This window comes from Alosa sapidissima, chromosome 18 (assembly GCF_018492685.1).
Source record: "Alosa sapidissima isolate fAloSap1 chromosome 18, fAloSap1.pri, whole genome shotgun sequence".
NCBI classification, from domain to species: Eukaryota; Metazoa; Chordata; class Actinopteri; order Clupeiformes; family Clupeidae; genus Alosa; species Alosa sapidissima.
In genome coordinates this window covers 25,246,632-25,268,528 of record NC_055974.1, presented here as the reverse complement: position 1 = coordinate 25,268,528, position 21,897 = coordinate 25,246,632, and the positions used below count along the sequence as shown (strand labels likewise).

The window sequence follows — 21,897 nt, the reverse complement described above, 5'->3', positions numbered from 1 at the left end:
TATCTATATATCTATCTTCACCCCCTTTGGGATCAATAAAGTATCTATCTATCTATCTATCTATCTATCTATCTATCTATCTTCCCCCCTTTGGGATCAATAAACTATCTATCTATCTTCCCCCCTTTGGGATCAATAAACTATCTATCTATCTACCCCCCCCCCCCCCCCCCCTTTGGGATCAATAAAGTATCTATCTATCTATCTATCTTCCCCCCTTTGGGATCAATAAAGTATCTATCTATCTAAAAGTGATTTCTTTCTCAAGACACTAATTCCCCAAGACTGAGATATAGAGGTTCTCTGAGGTAAAAGGGAGAATGCAGGTAAAACTGGTATAGAGGAAGAGAAGAATTGGCATGTGGGGCTAATATGAAAATCTCCCAGTTTTGTATGAACAATTATTAAACACATTGACTGATAACATGAGTACTTACAATTTGGCAAAGAGCACATCAGTGAAAAAATACTATGTACTATTCTGACCCTTTAGTAAAGGCTATTATCAAAATTATATTATTAATGTCCCCCTTGCAATTATTGATCATTATATTACTGTGAAGTAAAAGTAAAAAAGTACTGAAAAGTATTAAAAGTACTGCGTCTTGACCACTTCAGCGTATGTTACTTATGTTTACTTGTTATCTTAAAATAAAATTAATTTCAAACCAGTTCACAGTTTACATATTTTATTGCAACAGAAGCAAAGATTACATTATGGGGAGTATTTAATGATGCAACTACCATACGGTACCCTAACAAACATGAACAAAATTTATGTTTGTACTAAGACACACAGTTATAGTTTTTCATATGATCATGCTTCATAATCACACAAAAAAACCACTGTATCAAACAAAACATTATCATTGAAGGCAATCAGTTTTTTTTGTGTGTAGTAAAACTAAAAAAATAGAAAAACTAGAACACAATAAAGAGCAAAAGGAAAATCAGCACCACTCACTAATCCACCTACAGGTTATTTTGAAGGATCATTCAAGTTCAGACAATCAGTGTACATCACTGCTCACTGAAACTAGGCTTGGTGTGATTTAGGTCACTCTAAAGGACTCTTTCAGGCTATCCTCAGCCTGCTTTTTGGTGATTGCTTGCCAAGCAGTGGGAATATCAGCTGGCTTTGCCCTGTAGATAACTGCAAACTGTGTGTTGAATTTTACCATGACATATTTCCAGTAATCTGAGGCTTGAATACTGGGGTCTGCTGGAATGTGCCAATCAGAGTAAATCTCACGATATTTCTTATAAGGATGCCACTGATAATTTGTCTCAAAGCATCTGAACCGATTGTCACTGAACACAGATGAGGAGCAAATATCAATGAGTAGTTTCTCACTTTGTTCCCATCGGTACATACCCAGACCCTTAGGCCTGTGGATTGAAGCACAGTGATCTGTGTGAGCCTCCCCACCAGCTTCGCAGGGTGCTTTGCAGAATGGACACTGCTGGCCACATCCGAAGACTCGTTTGAACAGCTCATCTTGTGGTTTCAGCTTGAGAGTTTGGAGTCTTGTTTTAACATCTAGTTTTAGGAATTTCTCCTTCAGTGACTTTTCGATGTCCTCAATGAAGCCTGAGAGCGATTGGGCAAATGGTTCAACCTTCGCATTGCTGAGAGCCATGACGGCATCAAGTGCATCCTTAGGAATGGCCAGTTTTCCTTCAAGTTCTCTGCAAATGTTTTGAATGAAGTTCTTAACAGTGGTCTCTGAAGGGGTCTTCCCCTGGGCGGTCTGAATAGCCTTGAGGATTTCTTTTGAGATCGTCTTGAAGTACTTGTCCTCCAGTTGTGACATCTTATTTCCATTTCCCAAGTGCTCCCTGATCTGGTCAGATATCCAATCCTTCACAAAGTCCTCGTATGAACGGATGTATTTGACATACTTATCAAAGTTGCATTCCAAGAGAAGCTCTTTCAGGATTGAATACTGGAAAGATGTTCTAGTGCTGAACTGTAGTGCATTTTTTCCCTCCAACATTTCATCAACTATGTCTGGACCTAGAGAGGCTGCAACCCAAGACTCCACAGCAGGTTTGAGGCACAACATTGCGAATTGTTCTGCTTTCCTCTTGCACTGGTCTCGCTCATTGTACAGGTCTTTGAAATCTGCAAAGTACTTTTCTTTGAAATGCTGGAGGCACCTATGTGGATCATTATCATGTATGAAGCGATTGTGCATGTCCTGAAAACGTCTGGCAGCAATTCCACAGATATGGAGTTTAAGAGAAACTTCAAATATTTCTGAAGAGTGAAGCTTACGATTGGAGGATAGCGTGTTGTCAATCTTGTGCAGGATCTCTTGAATGTAAGTTTCATTATAGTCAGATGTTCCACAACATTTCTCTTCAACAAATGACAAGCAATTCTGAATGAGATTGTCTGCTACATCCTGGGCCATCATTTTGTAGTCATCAGAGAAAAAGCTTTTGACACTGTGCACAATCCTCCGGATGAAATTGTCAGGAGTAACAGTGAAGGGCTGTGTACCCAACTCTAACAGATTGACATTGTTAATCATTTTGTTCACTGTACCTCCTCTCTGTTTCAAATTTGACCTCAGGTGATGGTATACATTACTTACAATGTCCGTTGGCTCCAATCCATGGAAGGCTATCTCAGACACAGTTTCTTCCCACATCTTCTCGAAGATTTCCAAGAGCTCTGCATCAGTTTTCTTTGAACTGCTGGTTTTACATTTGTCAAGAAGCTGCAGTACTTTACTTTCCATGACATCAGTGTGTTTTTTTTTTATACTTTCCAATTTGTTCATTCCCTTACTAATGGAAACAGCCATCTGAAGTTTGCTCAGCACAGATTTCTCCAAGTCTCTTCGGAGACATTCTACACTTCTGGTAAAAACCTCGCGGTATCGCTCCACAAGATAGACATGTCCTTCTGTCTGCTTGAAGTACTCTGTCAGACTGTTGAGAACAACTTTTTCCATCTGGTCAAGTTCTAGGACAGCCTTGGTTTTCAACTGAGATAGAAAGTCATTGATGTCATTGTCCAAAGCGGTCTTGGTCACCTCAAAGTTGGAGATTTTGGTTTCAGCGCTGGTGAGCCATGAGTACATGTGCTTCTTGAAATCCCACTCCCATTTATTGTACTCCGTGCATAGCCGCATGTAGGCGTCTGCCACCAAGCTGTTCCTGAAGCTGAATATGAAATTTTCGTACTTCACGGCGTTCCACAGGCTCTTTGTCCACTCAAGGAAATCCTTGATGCTGTTTCCAGATGTGTTACAGTTTCCAAACACTTGGATCATGGTCTTCTTGAAATCATAGACAGCCTCACTATAGCCTGCATTGACAGGAGCCATGGGAGGATTTCCGTGCCATAGTCCAGGAATGTACCAGTTTCCTCTTTCTGGGTCATACTCCATCACATCTGTGAACTTCTGGTTCTCCTCCTTGCCCTCCATTTTGGCTGCTGCTTGCGTCATTTCATTTAGTTGTTCCAGAAGGAGCTTTCTGTCCCTCAAGTTTTTGTCATGTGCAGAGACATCAGCCACATTCTGGTGCACAAACTGACAAATTGGTTTCTTTCCCACCTCTTTCATCCTTAGAAACGCATGCACCACAATCTGGAGAATGTCTTTCATCTCTGTAGAGTTCTCCATGGCGATGTTAATTATTGTGATGTCACTGAGTCCGACCACAAGCGTGGCCAACTCATTGTCATGCTCGTAGCTGTCATCAAGCCGAGCCAGTTCTGGGGACTTCAAACCCTCTGTGTCAATTATCATCAAGTAATCACAATCCATCCTACAACGGAGGTCATCACCAACTTTTATAAGCAACATGAAAGCCCCGCGAGTACATCTCCCACTACTAACAGCAAACTGTACCCCAAACATAGTGTTCAGGAGAGTGGACTTTCCAGTGCTCTGGACCCCTAAGACAGTAACCACAATGATCTTGTTTCTGGGCTTTACCAGACAATCAAGTTGCAGTAACACATCTCTCACCCAATTCAATGGTATGTTGGAGGCATCCCCATCTACAAGTTCCAAGGGAAAGCCATCTAGCAGTAGCTTGGCACACAGTTCAGGCAAATGCATCATTTGTTTTCTGCCTTCCGAATTTTTGGGCAGGGTTAATGTGGACTCATAGAGCTGGCCCATTTCTCGCACAAAGTGCTCAATTCCCAAATAACTATTGGAAATCTGTTTGTCAAGTTCTTTGATTTCTTCTTTGTTTATAACTGAATCTTGACATTTTTCCTTGTATTGGTCTCTAAGACCTGTGAGACTTTCCCGAGACAAGTTGTCCAAATTCATCCTCATCCATTTTAGAAAGTAAGACCTTTCTTGTCTAGAAGTTGATAATGCACCAAGGAAACATGTCATGGCCTCTGACATGTCATAGCTCTGTTGCTCTTTCCTGAGGTTCAACTTTTGTGTCTCAAGGTCACTCTTGTACTTCTCAATATTCTGATCAGCATGTCTCAGTCTGCACTCCTCCTTCTCAAGTTTTGCCAGCTCCTTCCAGATATTCCCTTGCAAGGGGAGTTGGGTGTCCTTGAACTGTAATGTGTCCTTGATTTTTGAAGTGATTTCAAAAGCATTTTTCTTAGCATTCTGGCATTCCCTGTTGTCCTCATCCACATGGATGCCAAGCTCATGGGCAATGTCAGTCATCTGTTCCAGCTGCATTTTAGATGGGTCACTCTTTAGCCAGTTTGTCACCATCGAACGCAGATTTTTGACAAAGTCTGCATCATTCATTTGTTTGACTTTAAGAATGATATTGGCTTTCTTCAAGTGCAGTTCAGAGGCAACCAGCTTCAAGTCGTTCATTTTGAAGTTCTTGTTTTGAGCATTGCCCACCAAGAACAACTGTGCCTTGTGATGCTGTGTTGTTAATATTTTGTGATCTGTATCCAAACTGTCAAAAAAGACAAAAACAGCTGAAGATGTCCGACACAAGAAGGAGTACTGTGTTTCAAACGAGCGAATGTCACCTCTCAAGTTGGCCACAGTCACTGGCTCAGGAAAAATATCAATGTTTCTGTTCCCGCAAGGAAGGTACCAGCTAATTTCCACCAATCCATCAGAGATCTTCCGTGGACTGTCCCCACAGTCCATATCATGGTGAAGGAAGGTGTCATGGTATTGCTGGGGGTTGCTGAGTAATTTGTTCAGGATTTGTGATTTGGAAAAACCACATTCACCTAACCTAACAAACGAAATCATTGGCAAATAAGAGAGAACAATTCTCTCTTCTACAAATCCTCTAGGATCCCCAAGAGAGTGTGGTCTGAACTTCTTAACAATATCCCGCAAAGCCCAGACCATAAACATTGGCTGGTTTGTATCACAAGATGGGAGAAGCAAAGGCACTGAAAACTGACACATAGACATTTTCAAGGCCATCTCCTGCTGCAGAAAGCCATCGGAACACAGAAACAGAGCAGTCACAATATCTAAAGGGTTTATTACAATGCTTGAGCCCATGCAATCCACCAAGCTGTCCAAATCATTGTAAATATCAAAGTCAGCGCTATCTAAGCACACATCAAGTTGCGAAAAGCACTTCACACTTCTGGCAGTCACATTCACCATCATTAACCTCTTTAAGAAACACCATGGCAGGGCTGACAGGGAGATGGCTGCTTCATCAGTGACAGTGTTCTCATTGATCTGCAAGACGGCGCTGAGAGAAAGCTTCTCCTTGTAGTGGTTCTCCAGCCCCAAGTCAACCAGAAGGCCCTCCAGCTTGGTCTCTGTTTGAATAGAGCACAGAGGCAGCATCAGCACTGTAGCACTACACTTTTCATTGTCACGCACTAACCTGTGATATACAGTGAAAACAAGCTAAAACCATCAACTTGATCCAATAACATCAATGAGTGATGGGCCATCATTCATTTTGCGGGGGCTATTTTAATTATCTATCTGTGCAAGCCATTTTTAAATACTTTGTTCCAAATCGATTGTGTATTGATCGGGAAAAGACCATAAAGGGACAGAAAAGATTTCTAGGTTTAGTTCCATCCAATTCTGCTCCAATGAGTTTTACCTATAAAGCGCCAATCTCAAGGTGCTTTACAGAAGCTTGAACTCCCTGTAGCTGCAAGGTGAGAGTAGCAAAGGAAATAACTTCTAACAGGGAGACCCCACACTCTATATATAAAAACAAACAGACTGGATGCAATGGTATAGCCTACTGTATGGTATAGACTTGATGCATATCACAATTATCACAAAAAGTTCCATTTTTTCCACACAGACTCATAATCAAGTTTTCCCACTTTCATCAACTAAATACTTTGACAGCTTAATCAATGTTAGTGCCAGCAGTCAATCAAAACTCAAAAGCTGCTCATTTCATATTTTTTCATATCCAATGGAAATTAAAATGTGTGTGCATTAATGACATCATGATGGAGTTTATAAACTCAGGCGGCGCTGTAAAAATCGAGTATACTGTACATTTGTGAAATTATCACTGATTCCATATTTGAATGTTAGGGAAAGGGGAACATGCTAACAGTGAATAATAAATGCCTGGTTTTACTCGGCTTAATTGATTCATTCTAGAAATGGGCACACTCTTACTTCTCAGGCATGAACAGTACCGATCCCGATGTACCGATGTGTGTGTGTGTGTGTACATGATATCTAATATGAGAGAATGTATGAACTATGATAGGGGGCGGGGTGGGAGGTCCTGTGTAGCCTACATACACAGATATAAAAGGCATGCTTTTTGTTGATTGGCAGCAGAAATAGGGTTTACCTTATTACCTAGCAATTGCCGCGCAACCACAGCTATGATCCCAGACCCCACGACGTAGTTACAAGTGCGCGCGTGTCTAGCCTAGTACTGTATTTTCCGGACTATAAGTCGCACTTTTTTTCATAGTTTGGCTGGTCCTGCGACTTATAGTCAGGTGCGACTTATATATGAAAAAAATATATAATTGAACTTGTTTTTAAATGTTAATTTATATTAACTGACATGAACCCTACGTGAAACATTACGTCTACAGCCACGAGAGAGCGCTCTCAAATGCACAAGTCCTGTGCACTTTCAGTCAGAGATTAGTGCTTGGCTATGCCTGAAACACACGTGCATACCTAAATCGTCAAATTATGGCTGGGATTCTAGCCGGGCCTCAGATTTGGAAAAATAAAAGCCAGTATAATTTTGTTTCAATTTAACTCATAAAAGAGCTCTTCTTAATATTTTATATTGTTGGTTGGTATTGTTGCCAATGAAAAGTCATTGTCCTACACCATGAGTCTCCAACACGTTGCTGTCAATGCTCTCAAGCTGCATGCCGCCCCCTTCTGAGCTAGAGGCTGAAGCATTGCATTCTCCATATTTTTAGCTAAATTTTCATGTACCGCATCAGCATTTTTGTTCAGTGATTTTTTTGTAAATTGCTTTACAATTAGCGTCGGGCCTTTGTCAGCAGCCTTCAGCTTGCCTCTTGCCATATTCACTCATTCGTCTTCAGTAACATTCCCTGTAGAATTCTCAATATTTTTGGCCTCAATGTGTCCAGTTACATAGTCTGTCTGTTCTTGGTCTTGGATTTTGTGAAATATATTTCTAAATGTCACCTGCTTGCAGCAGCTTCGGTCTGCACTTCCTTTTAAAAACGCATCTTTTTCGCTCTCCAGCATTTAATCTGCTGCCGGCTTGTCTCTCCACATCGTCCAAAATGCTTGATTGCATTGCATTCTCCACATTTTTAGCTAAATTTTCATGTACCACATCAGCATTTTTGTTCAGTGAATCTTTTGTAAATTGCTTTACAATTACCGTCGGGCCTATCGCCTGCTTGCTTCGGTCACGTCCTTTTAAAACTGCATCTTTTTCTCTCTCGTGAGTTTTTTTACATCTTGGTCTACCACATGGCATTTTCTTTCAGTGGATCTTTTGCTTTGCAGTTACCTTCCTGCCCTCCTCTTGGCTGCCTTCACTCCTTTGTCTTCATTAACATGCATCTTTTTGGCCTCAATAATCCAGTCACATAGTCTCTGTTTTTGGTTTTGGATTTTGTGAAATACATTTCTAAATACATGCGACTTATAGTCCGGTGCGACTTATATATGTTTTTTTCCTGCTCATGACGCATTTTTTGACTGATGCAACTTACAGTATACTCAGGAGCGACTTATAGTCCGGAAAATACGCGCCTGTCTATCCTAGTATGTAGTTCCACGTGCGCGCCTGTCTAGCCTAGTTGCTCTAATGTAGAAAGGGGCAGCAGCAGGGAAAGGAGTCCAAAGTGAGTGCATGTGTCTGCATCAACGAGTGCATCAGGGCAAATATTGGTAAGTGACAAAAGGAAATGTTTCAACTTTAGGCTGCTACACAATAACACAACTCTAAACCACTCGCATCACACACAAGGGCACCAAGGGACAGAGGGGGTACCAAAATGTAGCCAATAAATAGCTTTACTGCAAACTGCTTTTCTCTCTTTAAGAATGTTTACGATGTCAAAATGCACCGACTCCGTGTTACAGGGCCGCAGGAGATATTTTGAAAGTGAGGGGGACCAAATTGTGAACACAAACCCATAGAGAGATCAGATTTCCAGATATCGGATCGCCACCTCTGGCCCACTTTCGACCATCATATTTTAAACTTGCCAGAATATTAAGATAATTGATCGTTTTCAAAATATTTTTAACTGTGAGATGAGCACAACGCCAGATCTGCCCTCAGACCAGCTTCTTGCTATGTGCAATTCTACCTTTATTTATTTATTTTTTATTATTTATTTCACACTACTTGGGCCAATGGTAGAATACTGGTCACTACTTGGGCCAATGGTAGAAAAAAGCAACATGATATGTTGATATTTTATGAAGCCATGAATGAATCATCATGCCTATGATCCAAACATAGACTACATGATCAAACAGCCTAGTTAGGCCTACTTAAATTCTCTGGTATAAACCAAATTAACTCCCCACTGTGTCTTTGCAGTTAATATTTATGCAACGTTAGAACTTTTGTTGCCTTTATAACTATTTGTTCCAACAGCATTTAAACAAAGCATTTATACAATTTAAAAAAAAAAATGACATAAGAAGTAAAATAAAATACTGTTACTGTAGTAACTGTATCACATTATCCCAAGCTTCAAAGAGCTCCCCACGTCTGTGACAGGCAGACGTGACACCGCTAAATTCTCAGCTTGTTTACACCCCACACTGAACGGAGAAGAACGCTAGGCCCATCCAGGGATGGATTACTGGACGGGCCTACCGGGCCCAGGCCCAGGGGCCCATGGGGTCAGGGGGCCCTAAAGCCCAAGCTTTTGCATGGAATCATTGCCTCAATATCAACAAATCAGGATGTAGGCTATTGAATGTAGTATTGGCCATCCCCAAAATGCACCAAAATACAGGAAATCACATCAAACAAATTAAAAAATTATGGGGGAGGACCCCCAAACCCTCCCTCCCACATATGCGACAACCTTAATACATCTGGTCCCAGGGGCCCGAAAGTTCATAATCCGCCCATGGGCCCATCACTCTGGGGTGTGGTAGCCTACTCTCTGGGATTTATGCACCAAGGTAAATGAAGTATCCAATTTGTGTCTTGAAATTATGTTTGAAATAAATGTCTTAGAACAAAAACGTTGATAGACTTGTATTTTATAGTTAGGCTAGTAAAAACGAGTTGATAAGTAGGCTAGTTGAGTTTGTTATCAATAAACAGCTAATGTCATGTTGAGCAGGAGGAGTTGAGCACTAGTCTACCATAAATCCTCAAATTATGCCCGGGATTGATTCTATTTACAGCAGGACAAATAAAGGCAGGTTCCCATATACAAGACGGGGTAACAATTGCCTACCATACCAACAATTACCATCAGTCCACTAGAAGACATTGTTACGATTTAAGTCAATGAAATAACACCTCTTCTTAATATTTTATTATATGTTGTATTGTATTGTATTATGTTGGTTGGATTAATAGCCTACGGTTGGCAAAGAAAAGTTGTTTTTCTACCATGGGTCTCCAACACACGTTCTCAAGCTCATTCTCTTGCCGTCCCTTTTGAGCTAATTGCCAGAGGCTGAAGGCTATTACATTTAAACACAATTATTGCGACTCAGGGCATTCCAGCCTACGAATTTTATTAAAAAAAAAGTAGGCTACTAAATCATGCATAATTAAACAATAACTCAATTTAGGCTACTTGGCTTCGCAAAAAGGTTTCCATTACAGCACAACCCCTATTCAATGTATCGCAATAAACAGCAGTGGAAATCCCGACACTTTTTCAACTGCATGAAACAGTGAACCATCAAATATCTCCCAGATTTCAGTGCCCATCAGTCCCAACATTTAGCAATATAATCAAACAGTCCAAAAGTAAATTAAATCCCAAACCAAACCGAAAATGCTTTTAATAGCCTACCGGTATGCCGCTCCAAACGAAACACATGTCTAAATGCAGGTTAGAAATATTTTAAAAAGCCTGCCTCGAATACCAGCCTGCCTCAAATAAAGATGATGATGATGAATGATTTATGCTAAGTAAGTAGCCTGGATTATTTTATGATTGTTAGTAGACAAACTGGCTTCAGATATCCAACAGAGTGAATATGAGATTGTGCCGTCTTACAGTACTGTAGATGGCTGTGGTTAGTGATGTGATGCTGTTAATGGGGAGTTTTACATAGTTAGCGCAAATCCTTTATGTTATTATTTATTTAGCGTACCTATAAAGCTTTTTTTCCTTATCAAAAGTGAGGGGGACGACGGCTGTCTCTTCAGCACTGCGGGGGACATATCCCCCACGTCCTCCGAGCCTCCTGCGCCCCTGCCGTGTTACATGCAAGGATGATCATGCAGCAGATCTAACTTGAACGTTAGTTACTCTAATTAATTGGGAATGCATCTTAACTGCACATCAGAGAGAGAGAGAGAGAGAGAGAGAGAGAGAGAGAGAGAGAGTGTGAGTGTGTACATGATATCTAAAGCTATGAGAGAATGTATGAACTATGATGGTGAACTATGAGGTGAAGCACACACTAATCCCGGCGCAGTGAGCTGCCTGCTACGACAGCGGCGCTCGGGGAGCAGTGAGGGGTTAGGTGCCTTGCTCAAGGGCACTTCAGCCGTTCCTACTGGTCAGGGTTCGAACCGGCAACCCTCCGGTTACAAGTCCGAAGCGCTAACCAGTAGGCCACGGCTGCCCTCCGCAATTATGCAATGTGATCAAGATTTCAATCTAACCCAGAGGGAGGCATATATTTTTAGTTTTTTGCCACAATAAAAATTCCAGGAGACTTACTTGTGTGTGCATATCTGGTGGCCATCTTGCTCTCACTGCCATTCTCAAGGACAGTTGTGACCGCAATGGAGTACTTCACACCTGGTAACAGGCTGTTGAGCACAGCATCTTGAGATTTAGTTGCCATCTCCTGGACGAGTTCATCTCCCTGCCAGCAGGTCACATGGTACTCCCATACCGGAAAGTCAGGTGACTCCCACCTGAGGGAAACGGAGTCTGCACTGACATGGTTCACCTGGATTCTCTCTGGAGGAACTGGTTCTGAAAATGTTTAAAATAAAAGAAATCTTCACTTTTTGTACAAATCTGGAATGCTTCTTTACAGTAGCCAGTAACAGTACAGCTGTAGAATCAAATGCATTTTGGCAGCTGCATGTGTGAATAGATAGATAGATAGATAGATAGATACAGTAGATAAATAGAGAGAGAGAGAGAGAGAGAGAGAGAGAGAGAGAGAGATAGATAGATAGATAGATAGATAGATAGATACTTTATTGGTCCGCAAGGGGAAATTCAAGGTCTCAGTAGCATACAGACATCACACACAACATGCACTAACAGCAGAAAAAGTAATACAAATATATAATATAAAAAACACAACTAAGCAATAAGGACAGCAGAAGATGAAGAATATACTAAAATACAAATTATACTAAATAACATTAAATCTAAATCAAGTCTAAAACAGTATCCACATAGTGATTAAGCATGAGGCGCTTGCAATGACTGAGGCAGGGACTGAGCCTGTGTTTCTCTGTGCATAGTAAGGTAAGGTGCTCTGTGAGAGTGAGTGTCATGGTGATGGTGCAAATGAGTAAGTCCAACAGTGCAACAGTGCAAGGATAAAGTCTAGAGACCAGCATAAAATAAATATGGACATATAAGAGAGTAGACAAAGTAATATAAAAAAAAAACTATAGAAAAACTATATCAGTGCAACTTGTTCACACAGCATGTGAACTATTGAAAAACAACTGATGAACACAGTGGTTGATCACAGCGTTCAGCTATTATGGACACAAGAGTCTTAATCAGATGCATTTGCCTCACTATTTTTACTTAAATAATGTATGTGGGTGCTTATTCAGTAAAGTAAGATACTTTCTGATCATGAAGTTTTAGGTTCTTACTAGTGTGTGTGGTCACATTGACTGGCGAACTCCACCGATCCTTCTCTGTGACTGAGGCAACACTGAAGGTGTACTCTGTCCCAGGTTTCAACTTCTCCACTTCAGCACTGTTGGAGTTGGTGGTCCTGGTCTCTGCCTGTTCTCCATTGGTGAAGAAGCTGAGCCCAAAGGTGTCTATCCCCTCAGGTGGGTCCCAAATAAGAACAGCAGAGTGGGTGCTGATGCTCTGTAAGGTCAGGTCACCTGGAGCTGGAACATCTGCAGATACAGTTGTTTTGAATACAACAAATATTATTCCAGGGCATTATGAACATAACATACACATCTACTCTTGTATTGCAGTGCCACTGTATTTCTTTTACATAATGGGATGACTCGATTTTAAAATGCATTATTCCAAAGTACAGTATAAGATTCCCTCACAGAGTTTTGTAATTTATCTGCTAGTACAGTCTTTTTTGTTGTCATCATCGAATCATTGGCATGCCAAACCTGTGTTTGCGACCGAGTTATCCTCTTCCCCTAAAAGATCACTGGCATCCTCAAAATCCTTTGGAAAGCAAAAAAAAGGATTCTGAATAAATCAAATCAAATGACATCATAACACAATTGTGAATGCTTGAAGGACTGTGTGTTACTGCAGATTACATCTTGGGATTGTTACAAAACATTATACTTGTCAATGTATGCAGCAATCTTTTCATAAAAACTAAAAAGTTATATTATGAAAAAGATTAAGTTCGACTAGATGTTGAAATTTGGCCTATAGCCTACTCAGGAAATTACCTCATCCTCTGAGATATGCCTATCCATGAGGCCAGCTATGCAGCTGAATCTGAAGCAACCGTATCAATCTGTAGATTAGAACATGAATAACACATCATAACCAATATGTTCTGTGAGGGGTTAAAACATCCATTATTTTTTTACCAAGACTTAAAATAGTAAACACGACTACTGAACAACAAGCTTCATCTCATGCACAGCCTAGCCTAATTAGCCTAGTGGGTAAAACAAATAAGCCTCTAGAAATGCTAACGTTAACGAATTCTGGATCAATTTACATGTCGGTAACGTAACATCAGAATATGTGGCTTTTACATAATTTTCATTACAGAAAACACTCGCACGATATTGTAGGCTAACCAGTAGGCCTCTATCTGCACGAAGTAGGCTACTTTCACATTAACGTGGACCAAGACCAAGACTAACCTACTCAGGTCGACTGTTGTTGAGTGCTGATACCTGTTGTCGTCGCAGGCATTCCCAATAGGCCTACAAGTCTAAGCAATTGCTTGATCAATTTAAAAGGTTCGCCTATCTACTTTTGGCGTTTTGTTTTCTCGTAAGACCACAGGACAAAATAAGGAAATGGTTCTGCCAAATAATGGTTAAAATGAGACGAGTTGCACAGATCGAGTAAATATGGAGCCCGGTACCGGTCATGTGCAAAGGAAAAATACTTTGCGGCTAGGCCTACTTTAGGTGCACCTTAAGGGTAAGTAGAATGCGTGCAGGCTCCTTCAGCTCAGTCTACTAAAACATGTCCACAATTCCACGTGTGTGAAGATAAAATCCTGTGCATCAGCTATCGTTTTCATTGGGAAAGCACACATTTTAGTATGCTGGCTGGCTCTGTGTGTGCAGATATTGTCCATTTTCATTGGATTTAAACCAAACAAAGCACGATTTTGCAGAAACTCTGTCTTGATACCCCTTACAAAAAAAAAAAAAAACGTTTTTTAAAGTGTCCATAGTTTATTGAGTGTCAAACTGGTATTTTACGAGGTATTCCTTATTGAACATTAAACAATTGCAATGTGCAGTTTGCTGCTCTCACATGTGACCTTTCCTGGGCTTAACTTAAACTTAAAGGTCCACATGTCTCCTTTAGCAACTAGAACAACTAAACAACTAAACATTCCTTATGAGGGGTGAGATAGGGAAATAGATTACCAACATGAACAGACATTTAATGAATACCCTGGGTTAAATCTAAATCTAGTCAAACACATAAAGGACAGAACAACGTTTAAGCCACTTGTTGCTACAAAAGCCTCTAAAACAATCTTGGTGTCTTAACAATGATCCTAACCTCGACAGCCACAAAGCCATCTAATCACTAAATCAGCCTTTTTCCACTTGAGGAACATTGCCAGACTAAGAGATTTTATGTCACGGCACAACTTGAAAAAACTGCAGCAGAATTGATTACTGCAACGGACTCCTAGGCCTCCCCAAAAAGACTAAATAACTTCAAGTCATATACAAAACATGGCTGAGAGTTCTCACGAAAATCCAAGAGATCTGATCATATCACCCATACTCAAGCCCCTGCACTTCCTGTACCTTTTTGCTATGCACTTCATCTCTGGAACCAACTTCCAGAGGATATAAGAAATGCTCCAACTACCTGTTTTTTACCTTTTGTATGATCTTTTGTGTTGCTTTTTATATAGTAATTTATGTTTCTATTTCTTTTATGTTTTATTTATATGTAAATATGTATTTTATTATCTTCCTTTTACACACTTATTTGCCTTTCAAGCTTTTATTTATTTCATATGTTGTTCTCTGATGGTGTAAAGTACATTGAGTTGCTTTGGGTATGAAATGTGCTATACAAATAAAGTTGCCTTGCCTTGCTTTGCCTTGTTGTGCAAAACACAATTAATATTGCAATGCAAAACATTTCCCTCTCAAAACATTGGAAAGCAAAATTATTATTAGGGACCACAAAAGCATGGCACTAAATAAAGTTAAGATAACATTGAGACCGTGTTAATATCACTAGGCCTTCACGGACTACAAGCCCGCGCCACAGAGCTGTGAGAGCAACATCCCTCTGCTCAACAATCTGAACCGTTTCTTTGCTCGCTTTGAAGCACAAAACAGCACTTGCCCACAGAAGACCCCTCCCCCTCTACACGAGCAGCCCCTGTGCCTCTCTGCCGACAGCGTGAAGAGGACACTTGCTGCTATCAACACCCGTAAGGCAACAGGCCCAGACAACGTCCCAGGTCGTGCGCTGAAGGACTGCGCAGAGGAGCTTAAGGATGTCTTCACAGACATCTTTAACACTTCCCTGAAGCAAGCCATCGTCCCATCATGTTTCAAAGCTGCCACCATAATACCTGTGCCGAAGAAAACTGCTCCATCCTGCTTCAATGACTACCACCCTGTGGCACTGACACCCATCATCATGAAGTGCTTTGAGCGGCTTGTCATGTCACACATCAAATCCATTCTCCCCCCCACCCTGGACCCCTTCCAGTTTGCATACTGAGCCAAACGGTCCACAGAGGATGCAATCTGCTCTGCCCTCCACCCAGCCCTCACCCACCTGGAAATAAGAGACTCATATGTGAGATTGCTGTTTATAGACTTCAGTTCTGCATTCAACACCATAATACCACAACAACTCATCTGCAAACTTGACAAACTGGGACTCAGTACCTACCTCTGCAACTGGCTACTGGACTTCCTCTGTCAGAGGCCTCAAGTAGTACGTGTTGGCAACAATATCTCAAGCAGCATCACACTGAGCACGGGGGCCCCCCAAGGCTGCGTGCTCAGTCCGCTGCTCTTCACCCTGCTGACGCATGACTGCACTGCAACCTACAGCAACAATCACATAGTGAAATTTGCTGACGACACAACTCTGGTGGGTCTCATCACCAAGGGCGACGAGACTCAATACAGGTTGGAGGTCGACCTTCTGACCACGTGGTGCAGGGACAACAACCTCCTGCTGAACGTCAGCAAGACCAAGGAGATTGTTGTTGACTTCCGGAGAGGTCACACCCAACACCTGCCACTGACCATCGACGGTGCTGTGGTGGAGAGAGTGAGCAGCACCAAATTCCTGGGGGTGCACATCAGTGAAGACCTCTCCTAGACCACCAACACTGCATCACTGGCGAAGAAAGCTCAGCGCTGCCTCTACTTCCTGCGGAAACTCAGGCGAGCAAGTGCTCCACCAGCCATCATGACCACATTCTACCGAGGCACCATTGAGAGCATCCTCTCCAGCTGTATCGCTGTGTGGGGCGGAAGCTGCACTGAATACAACAGGAAAGTCCTGCAGCGCATAGTGAACACAGCTGGAAGGATTATTGGTGCTTCACTCCCCTCCCTGAAGGACATTTACACCACCCACCTCACCCGCAAGGCGACCACAATTGTGAGTAATGCAAGTCACCCCGCTCACAATTTGTTTGATCTACTGCCCTCTGGGAAGAGGTACAGAAGCCTGCGCTCCCGCACCACCAGACTCACCAACAGCTTCATACACCAGGCTGTTAGGATGCTGAACTCTCTCCCCCCTCTCCCCCCTCCCCCCTCAGCTACATAACATCCTGGACTTTGGACCCACAATGGCTGCCTTTGCACTACTCCACTTGTACACTTGCACACTTTGCAACTTGTTGTTGTTGTCCTGTTGTCCTGAAAACACAACACTTCTGCTGCTCTTACATAGCTTGCACCACCATGCCACTTGCTTACTTAGGTCAAACAGAACTACCTCAGCCATTTATTGGCCTGACTTTGCACTATTATATTGACTGTCTATGCACAATTTCAACCCAATTTTGCTGCTCTTATTTCTTCATTTTATGTGCCTTCTTATTTACTCATTTATTGTTTACTTGAATGTTATGTTTGTCTGTGGACTTAATTGGTAAAATATGTCTTGTCTTCACCGTGGGATAGTGAGAAACGTAATTTCGATCTCTTTGTATGTCTGGGCATGTGAAGATATTGACAATAAAGCAGACTTGATCACCGTAGGCTAATTTTTACTGTAAGTCATTGAATTTGAGTAAAATTGTTCTTTGCTCTGATCTACTTTCATGGTCTGCAACACCTACTTCTGCCAAAGGGTGGCAGTATCTTCATAACCATAATATTCATTCCTGAACCACTGCCATTAATGCCTGAAAGAACATGCCAACTTTTTGGGAAATTAGTTTGTCATCTACCTCTACCTTTATCTTTTTCTTTGAGTCTAAACTCTTCAGGCCTGCTCACTACTTATATGTAGGTATAAGTATAGTATAAGTATATATACTCTTTTGATCCGGTGAGGGAAATTTGGTCTCTGCATTTATCCCAATCCGTGAATTAGTGAAACACACACAGCACACAGTGTACACACAGCGAGGTGAAGCACACACTAATCCCGGCGCAGTGAGCTGCCTGCATCAACAGCGGCGCTCGGGGAGCAGTGAGGGGTTAGGTGCCTTGCTCAAGGGCACTTCAGCTGGTCGGGGTCGAACCGGCAACCCTCCGGTTACAGTTATAGGTCCGAAGTGCTAACCAGTGTGTGTGTGTGTGTGTGTGTGTGTGTGTGTGTGTGTGTGTGTGTGTGTGTGTGTGTGTGTGTGTGTGTGTGTGTGTGTGTGTGTGTGTGTGTGTGTGTGTGTGTGTATGAAGTCAGTCAAACTATAGCCTACAGAGAACCAAATCATTGAAATAACAGGCTGTCTGATCAATAGAATGTCTGACCAATAAACATTTGTAGAAATATTAAGTGGTCGAAATAACAAAGTATCGGAACAATGACATGGTGGCATCCTAAAAGGGATCATTAGCTGTTTAGTAGTGAGTATTCTGGAACAAGGCGTCCGAAGGAGAAAATGTAGACAGGAGATCTCTGAAGACTGTTGATCTGTATTCACCGTGGCGTATTGCAGTGATAGTACAGCCCAAACAATGTCCAGACCAACCGTCAAGCAATAGGGCGAAGGTGAGATGTCATCAGCTGGAGCCCCCCGATGAGATCTGACCTATGGATGGCTGTGCCCTATTTTTTATACACCCCTTCTCGCGCCCCAAAACACCTGTTAGCCAATCAGTGTTGAGCAAGGTCAATTATATCAGTGGAAACCATCTTCCCATCATACATAAAAAATATATGCAAAACTGTGTAATGCATAAAAATATATATGCAAAACGGTGTCGCCTCTACCGTTCTGTATAGTTTAGTGTAAAAGGGTTTTCTTATTTTGTTTACTTCATAGCAGACAGTATCCACCACTTGTCCTTGCTCTGTCTTCACCAGTTGATACCATCACCTCTCCCTTGACCATCTAATAAAAGGATGTCTGCTGGTGTTTACAGTACTTTCCCGCACCCCACCCCCGACGGCTGGTCTGATCTGCTCAAGATATGTAGCCTATTCACCTTGAGACGCTTGAGACGCAATGAGTATCTTGGAAACCATACACATACTGTAGGCCTATGATCCTAAACCTAGTTTTCACATAGGCTTATGGTAAAATGTGATTGGAGCATGTTTACACACACACATACACACACACACACACACACACACACACACACACACACACACACACACACGCACACACACACAGATGTCATCAGACCCAAATAGCTGTGAGCTGATGATGGGGTCTCATAAGATGTGATCCTCTTAAAAGACAAAGGGGGTAAAGAACTCAAAGGAAACTCAAAGGAAGAGATAGAGGTTGAAAAGAAATCAACAGAAGTCCAGTAAGGAAACAATGTGGAGTGAAAGGTAGAAGGAGCAGTGACAGTTGACAGTTATGGAATGTTAACCTAATTTTATTCAACCATCGAAACGAGATTAAATAGGCTAAACTACAGAAAAGGATTAGGATTGCATCATAATAACAGTTGTGTATTTCAATGAAACACTCATTCACACAGATCTGGTAAATTACAGGGGAGAGTGGTGCTGAGATAGTGGCCACCTGTATCTTGGGAACCATACACATAGCCTTAGGCTACTGTAAAATGTGGATGGAGTTGGAGCTTTTAAGACATTGCAATTCATATCAACACTCTTTTCCTCTTTGATTCCTTGTTGGTGGAATGAGTTAGGGTAGGCCTAGCTCTACATTCTTGTGATAGTTTTGGGATTTTCAAGAAATGTTTAAAGACACTTCATCTTGCACTTAATTAAATAATGCTTAGATCATGAGTTATAATTTCCATATAGTTTTTGTGATGAAAACTCATTATTTTCATTGCTGATATTTGATATTGTTATCATAATTCATATTATTATGCTTATGTAGGCTTTTCGACTTTATTTCAAACTATTATTTTTAAATAGTAATGTAGGCTTTGAAAAAAGTGTGTGTTAAATATTATAAACATGTTTATGTTTCATAATCATATGTTCATAAACATAAACAACGTTTGGCAACTCATTGACAAATCTTACATATGTTGAAAAAAGGATTTTGAGAAAGCAGGAGTGTCTTATCAGTAAGATAAAATGCTTTGTGAATATAGACCCTGATTTGTAAAAGGTTTGTGTAGACCAAGTCTATTCCAATTGTAGTACAGGTATGTCTTTTTTTCTTGTATTGTTACAGCAGTGATCTTATAGAAGTAAATCGTGGTTACTTTAAACACTGGGCTCTTTATGTTGGAAACAATGAAATCATTTACCTCGTACCTCGCCCGCTTACAGGTATGCTGAATGAAAACGACACAACATAATATCATCAAATAATAGAAGATAAATAGTATATCTAAGCTGAGCAATTCATTCTATTAGATTTACTGTGTCCACTGAGTTCAGTTCACTTCATTTAGATAGATAGATAGATAGATAGATAGATAGATAGATAGATAGATACTTTATTGATCCCCAAGGGGGAATTCAAGGTCTAGCATACAGACATCACACACACATTCACAGCAGAAAAAAGTAATTAAAAGTATATAATATAAAAAACACAACTAGGCAATAAGGACAGTAGAAGATAAAGAATATACTAAAATACAAATTATACTAAATAACACTTAATCTAAAGAGGCGCTTAGTAGTATAGGCCAAGGGCTAGGTGGTACACGCACCCTCAACCCCCACAATACTAAACTAGATTGGTATTTTCTTGTATCTCCTAAAGTTTGTCCTAAAGTTTAAGTAAAATGATGTAACCAGTAAATATACTCATCCCCATCTTTTTAACCCCTTTCCAGATGGCACATCTTGTTGTAGCTAATACATTCCTAGCTAATTCTTCTTATAGCTATACGCTAGCTAAATCCAAATTGTATATGGGTGCCTGAGCACCTACCCCTTTGCCTACGAATGTCCAAAGTGCCCTTGGGTCATTCCACGTCAATTCCAATTCAACCAGGGCCCATGTAACTATATATAGTTATAGTTATATATATGCCATATATAGTTATTTTCTCATAGACCATTTCAAACGTCTATACGTTTGTAAGTTTATATGGGGATTTTGGCATCTATAGGGCTTACCGTTAATAAACATGTTATGCATACAATGTGTTTTGAGTGTCTTAAAGTGCAATTAATGCAAATCATCTATTAACAGCTATACTAAATGTATACATATGTAATATGTTTCTCATTGGTTTGTAAGTTGTTTTGCAGCCCCCAATCTAAAGTGAGTAGGGGAGACCGGGTATGGTTGTAACATGGGGAGAGTTGTAACATCACCAATTCCACCAATCAGGGATAAGATATGAGCCATGTGACAGTTTCTGACTGCTCAGACTTCCTTAACGATCACACATGGACATTTTCAAGTTGTTAGTGCCATTTATCCCGGAGTAAGGAGAAAAATTCAACATCTGAGGTAAGAAAGTAACTTTTTTTTTTTTTTAATTATTTTTTCTAGTGCTTTTACCATTGTAGATACAGTTGTATGAGTTACATCAGGTCAAACTATAGTTTCTCTAGTAAAGAATGGTGTAGCTCTCTCTTGCTAATGTCAAAGCACCATGCTAATACAGCTAGCTAAACAATGGATGACAGTGGTGGGGTAGGTTGTAACACAATTTTTGAATATGTTACAACCTGTGGAATGGGGCTAGTAGACCCATTTAATGTCTGTTTAATTTCATCTTTGTGTGTGTGACTGTTCAGCCCTCTCTCTCTTTCCATGAGAGACACAAATACATACACACACAAAAGTATAAACGCTGTGGTTTTTATATTTAGTTTAAAACGTTTATATGATCTTCATTCTCTATGTGAAGAACGGATTGTATGGTATACAATATGTTGGTGAATCTATTTTCACACCTTGTGTACCCTGTTTATGCAATAAATCAGTATATCAAATGGAATTCCATTGTTTTTCTGCATTTTTTTGTACCTGTTACAATCTACCCCAATAGGTGTTACAATCTACCCCAGTAGTGGGGTAGGTTGTAACAAAGGTACACACTGTATTTGTCATAATCTCACAAATTCTGTAATATAGTTGAAGAGATTTAAATGGTTGCCACTTGTAGTAGACAAATGTGGTTACTTTGCCAAAAAGTTCCAGAACTGTAGCTTTAAAAGAAATGGTAGTTTTAGGTGCTGAAGAAAAATGTGTTACAACCATACCCGGTCTCCCCTACTATTTATACTTTACTTTAGCTTTCAGGCCTGAATCAGCAGATGCATTTGTCCAAAGCAATTTAGAAAGGTTTGAGTGTCCTATAACCTACTTGAAA

General features: G+C 40.8%; 1 protein-coding gene across 5 annotated transcripts; it reads right to left on the bottom strand.

Annotated features, from left to right (window-relative positions):
* Positions 1-672: 672 nt before the first annotated feature.
* LOC121690438 (interferon-induced very large GTPase 1-like) lies at positions 673-14,031 on the bottom strand. 5 transcript variants are annotated; one of them, XM_042070991.1, is made up of 6 exons: positions 13,636-14,031; positions 13,210-13,277; positions 12,916-12,973; positions 12,424-12,681; positions 11,294-11,554; positions 673-5,743 (listed from the first exon to the last, which is right to left on the bottom strand). In XM_042070991.1, the coding sequence occupies exons 2-6, from the start codon at positions 13,234-13,236 to the stop codon at positions 1,053-1,055; spliced, it is 5,295 nt and encodes a 1,764-aa protein (XP_041926925.1). In that variant the 5' UTR covers positions 13,237-13,277; positions 13,636-14,031; the 3' UTR covers positions 673-1,052. The 5 variants fall into 5 exon arrangements, with proteins under 5 accessions (XP_041926925.1, XP_041926926.1, XP_041926927.1 ...); XM_042070992.1 differs by having other exon boundaries at positions 13,640-14,031; XM_042070993.1 differs by having other exon boundaries at positions 13,669-14,031.
* Positions 14,032-21,897: the final 7,866 nt, after the last annotated feature.

Coding starts and splice junctions, on each gene's coding strand:
- LOC121690438 (XM_042070991.1), bottom strand. CDS start 13,236: ATGGATAGGCATATCTCAGAGGATGAG. Junction 12,974..13,209: donor GGCATATCTCAGAGGATGAG/GTAATTTCCTGA, acceptor TGCTTTCCAAAG/GATTTTGAGGATGCCAGTGA. Junction 12,682..12,915: donor TAACTCGGTCGCAAACACAG/GTTTGGCATGCC, acceptor CTGTATCTGCAG/ATGTTCCAGCTCCAGGTGAC.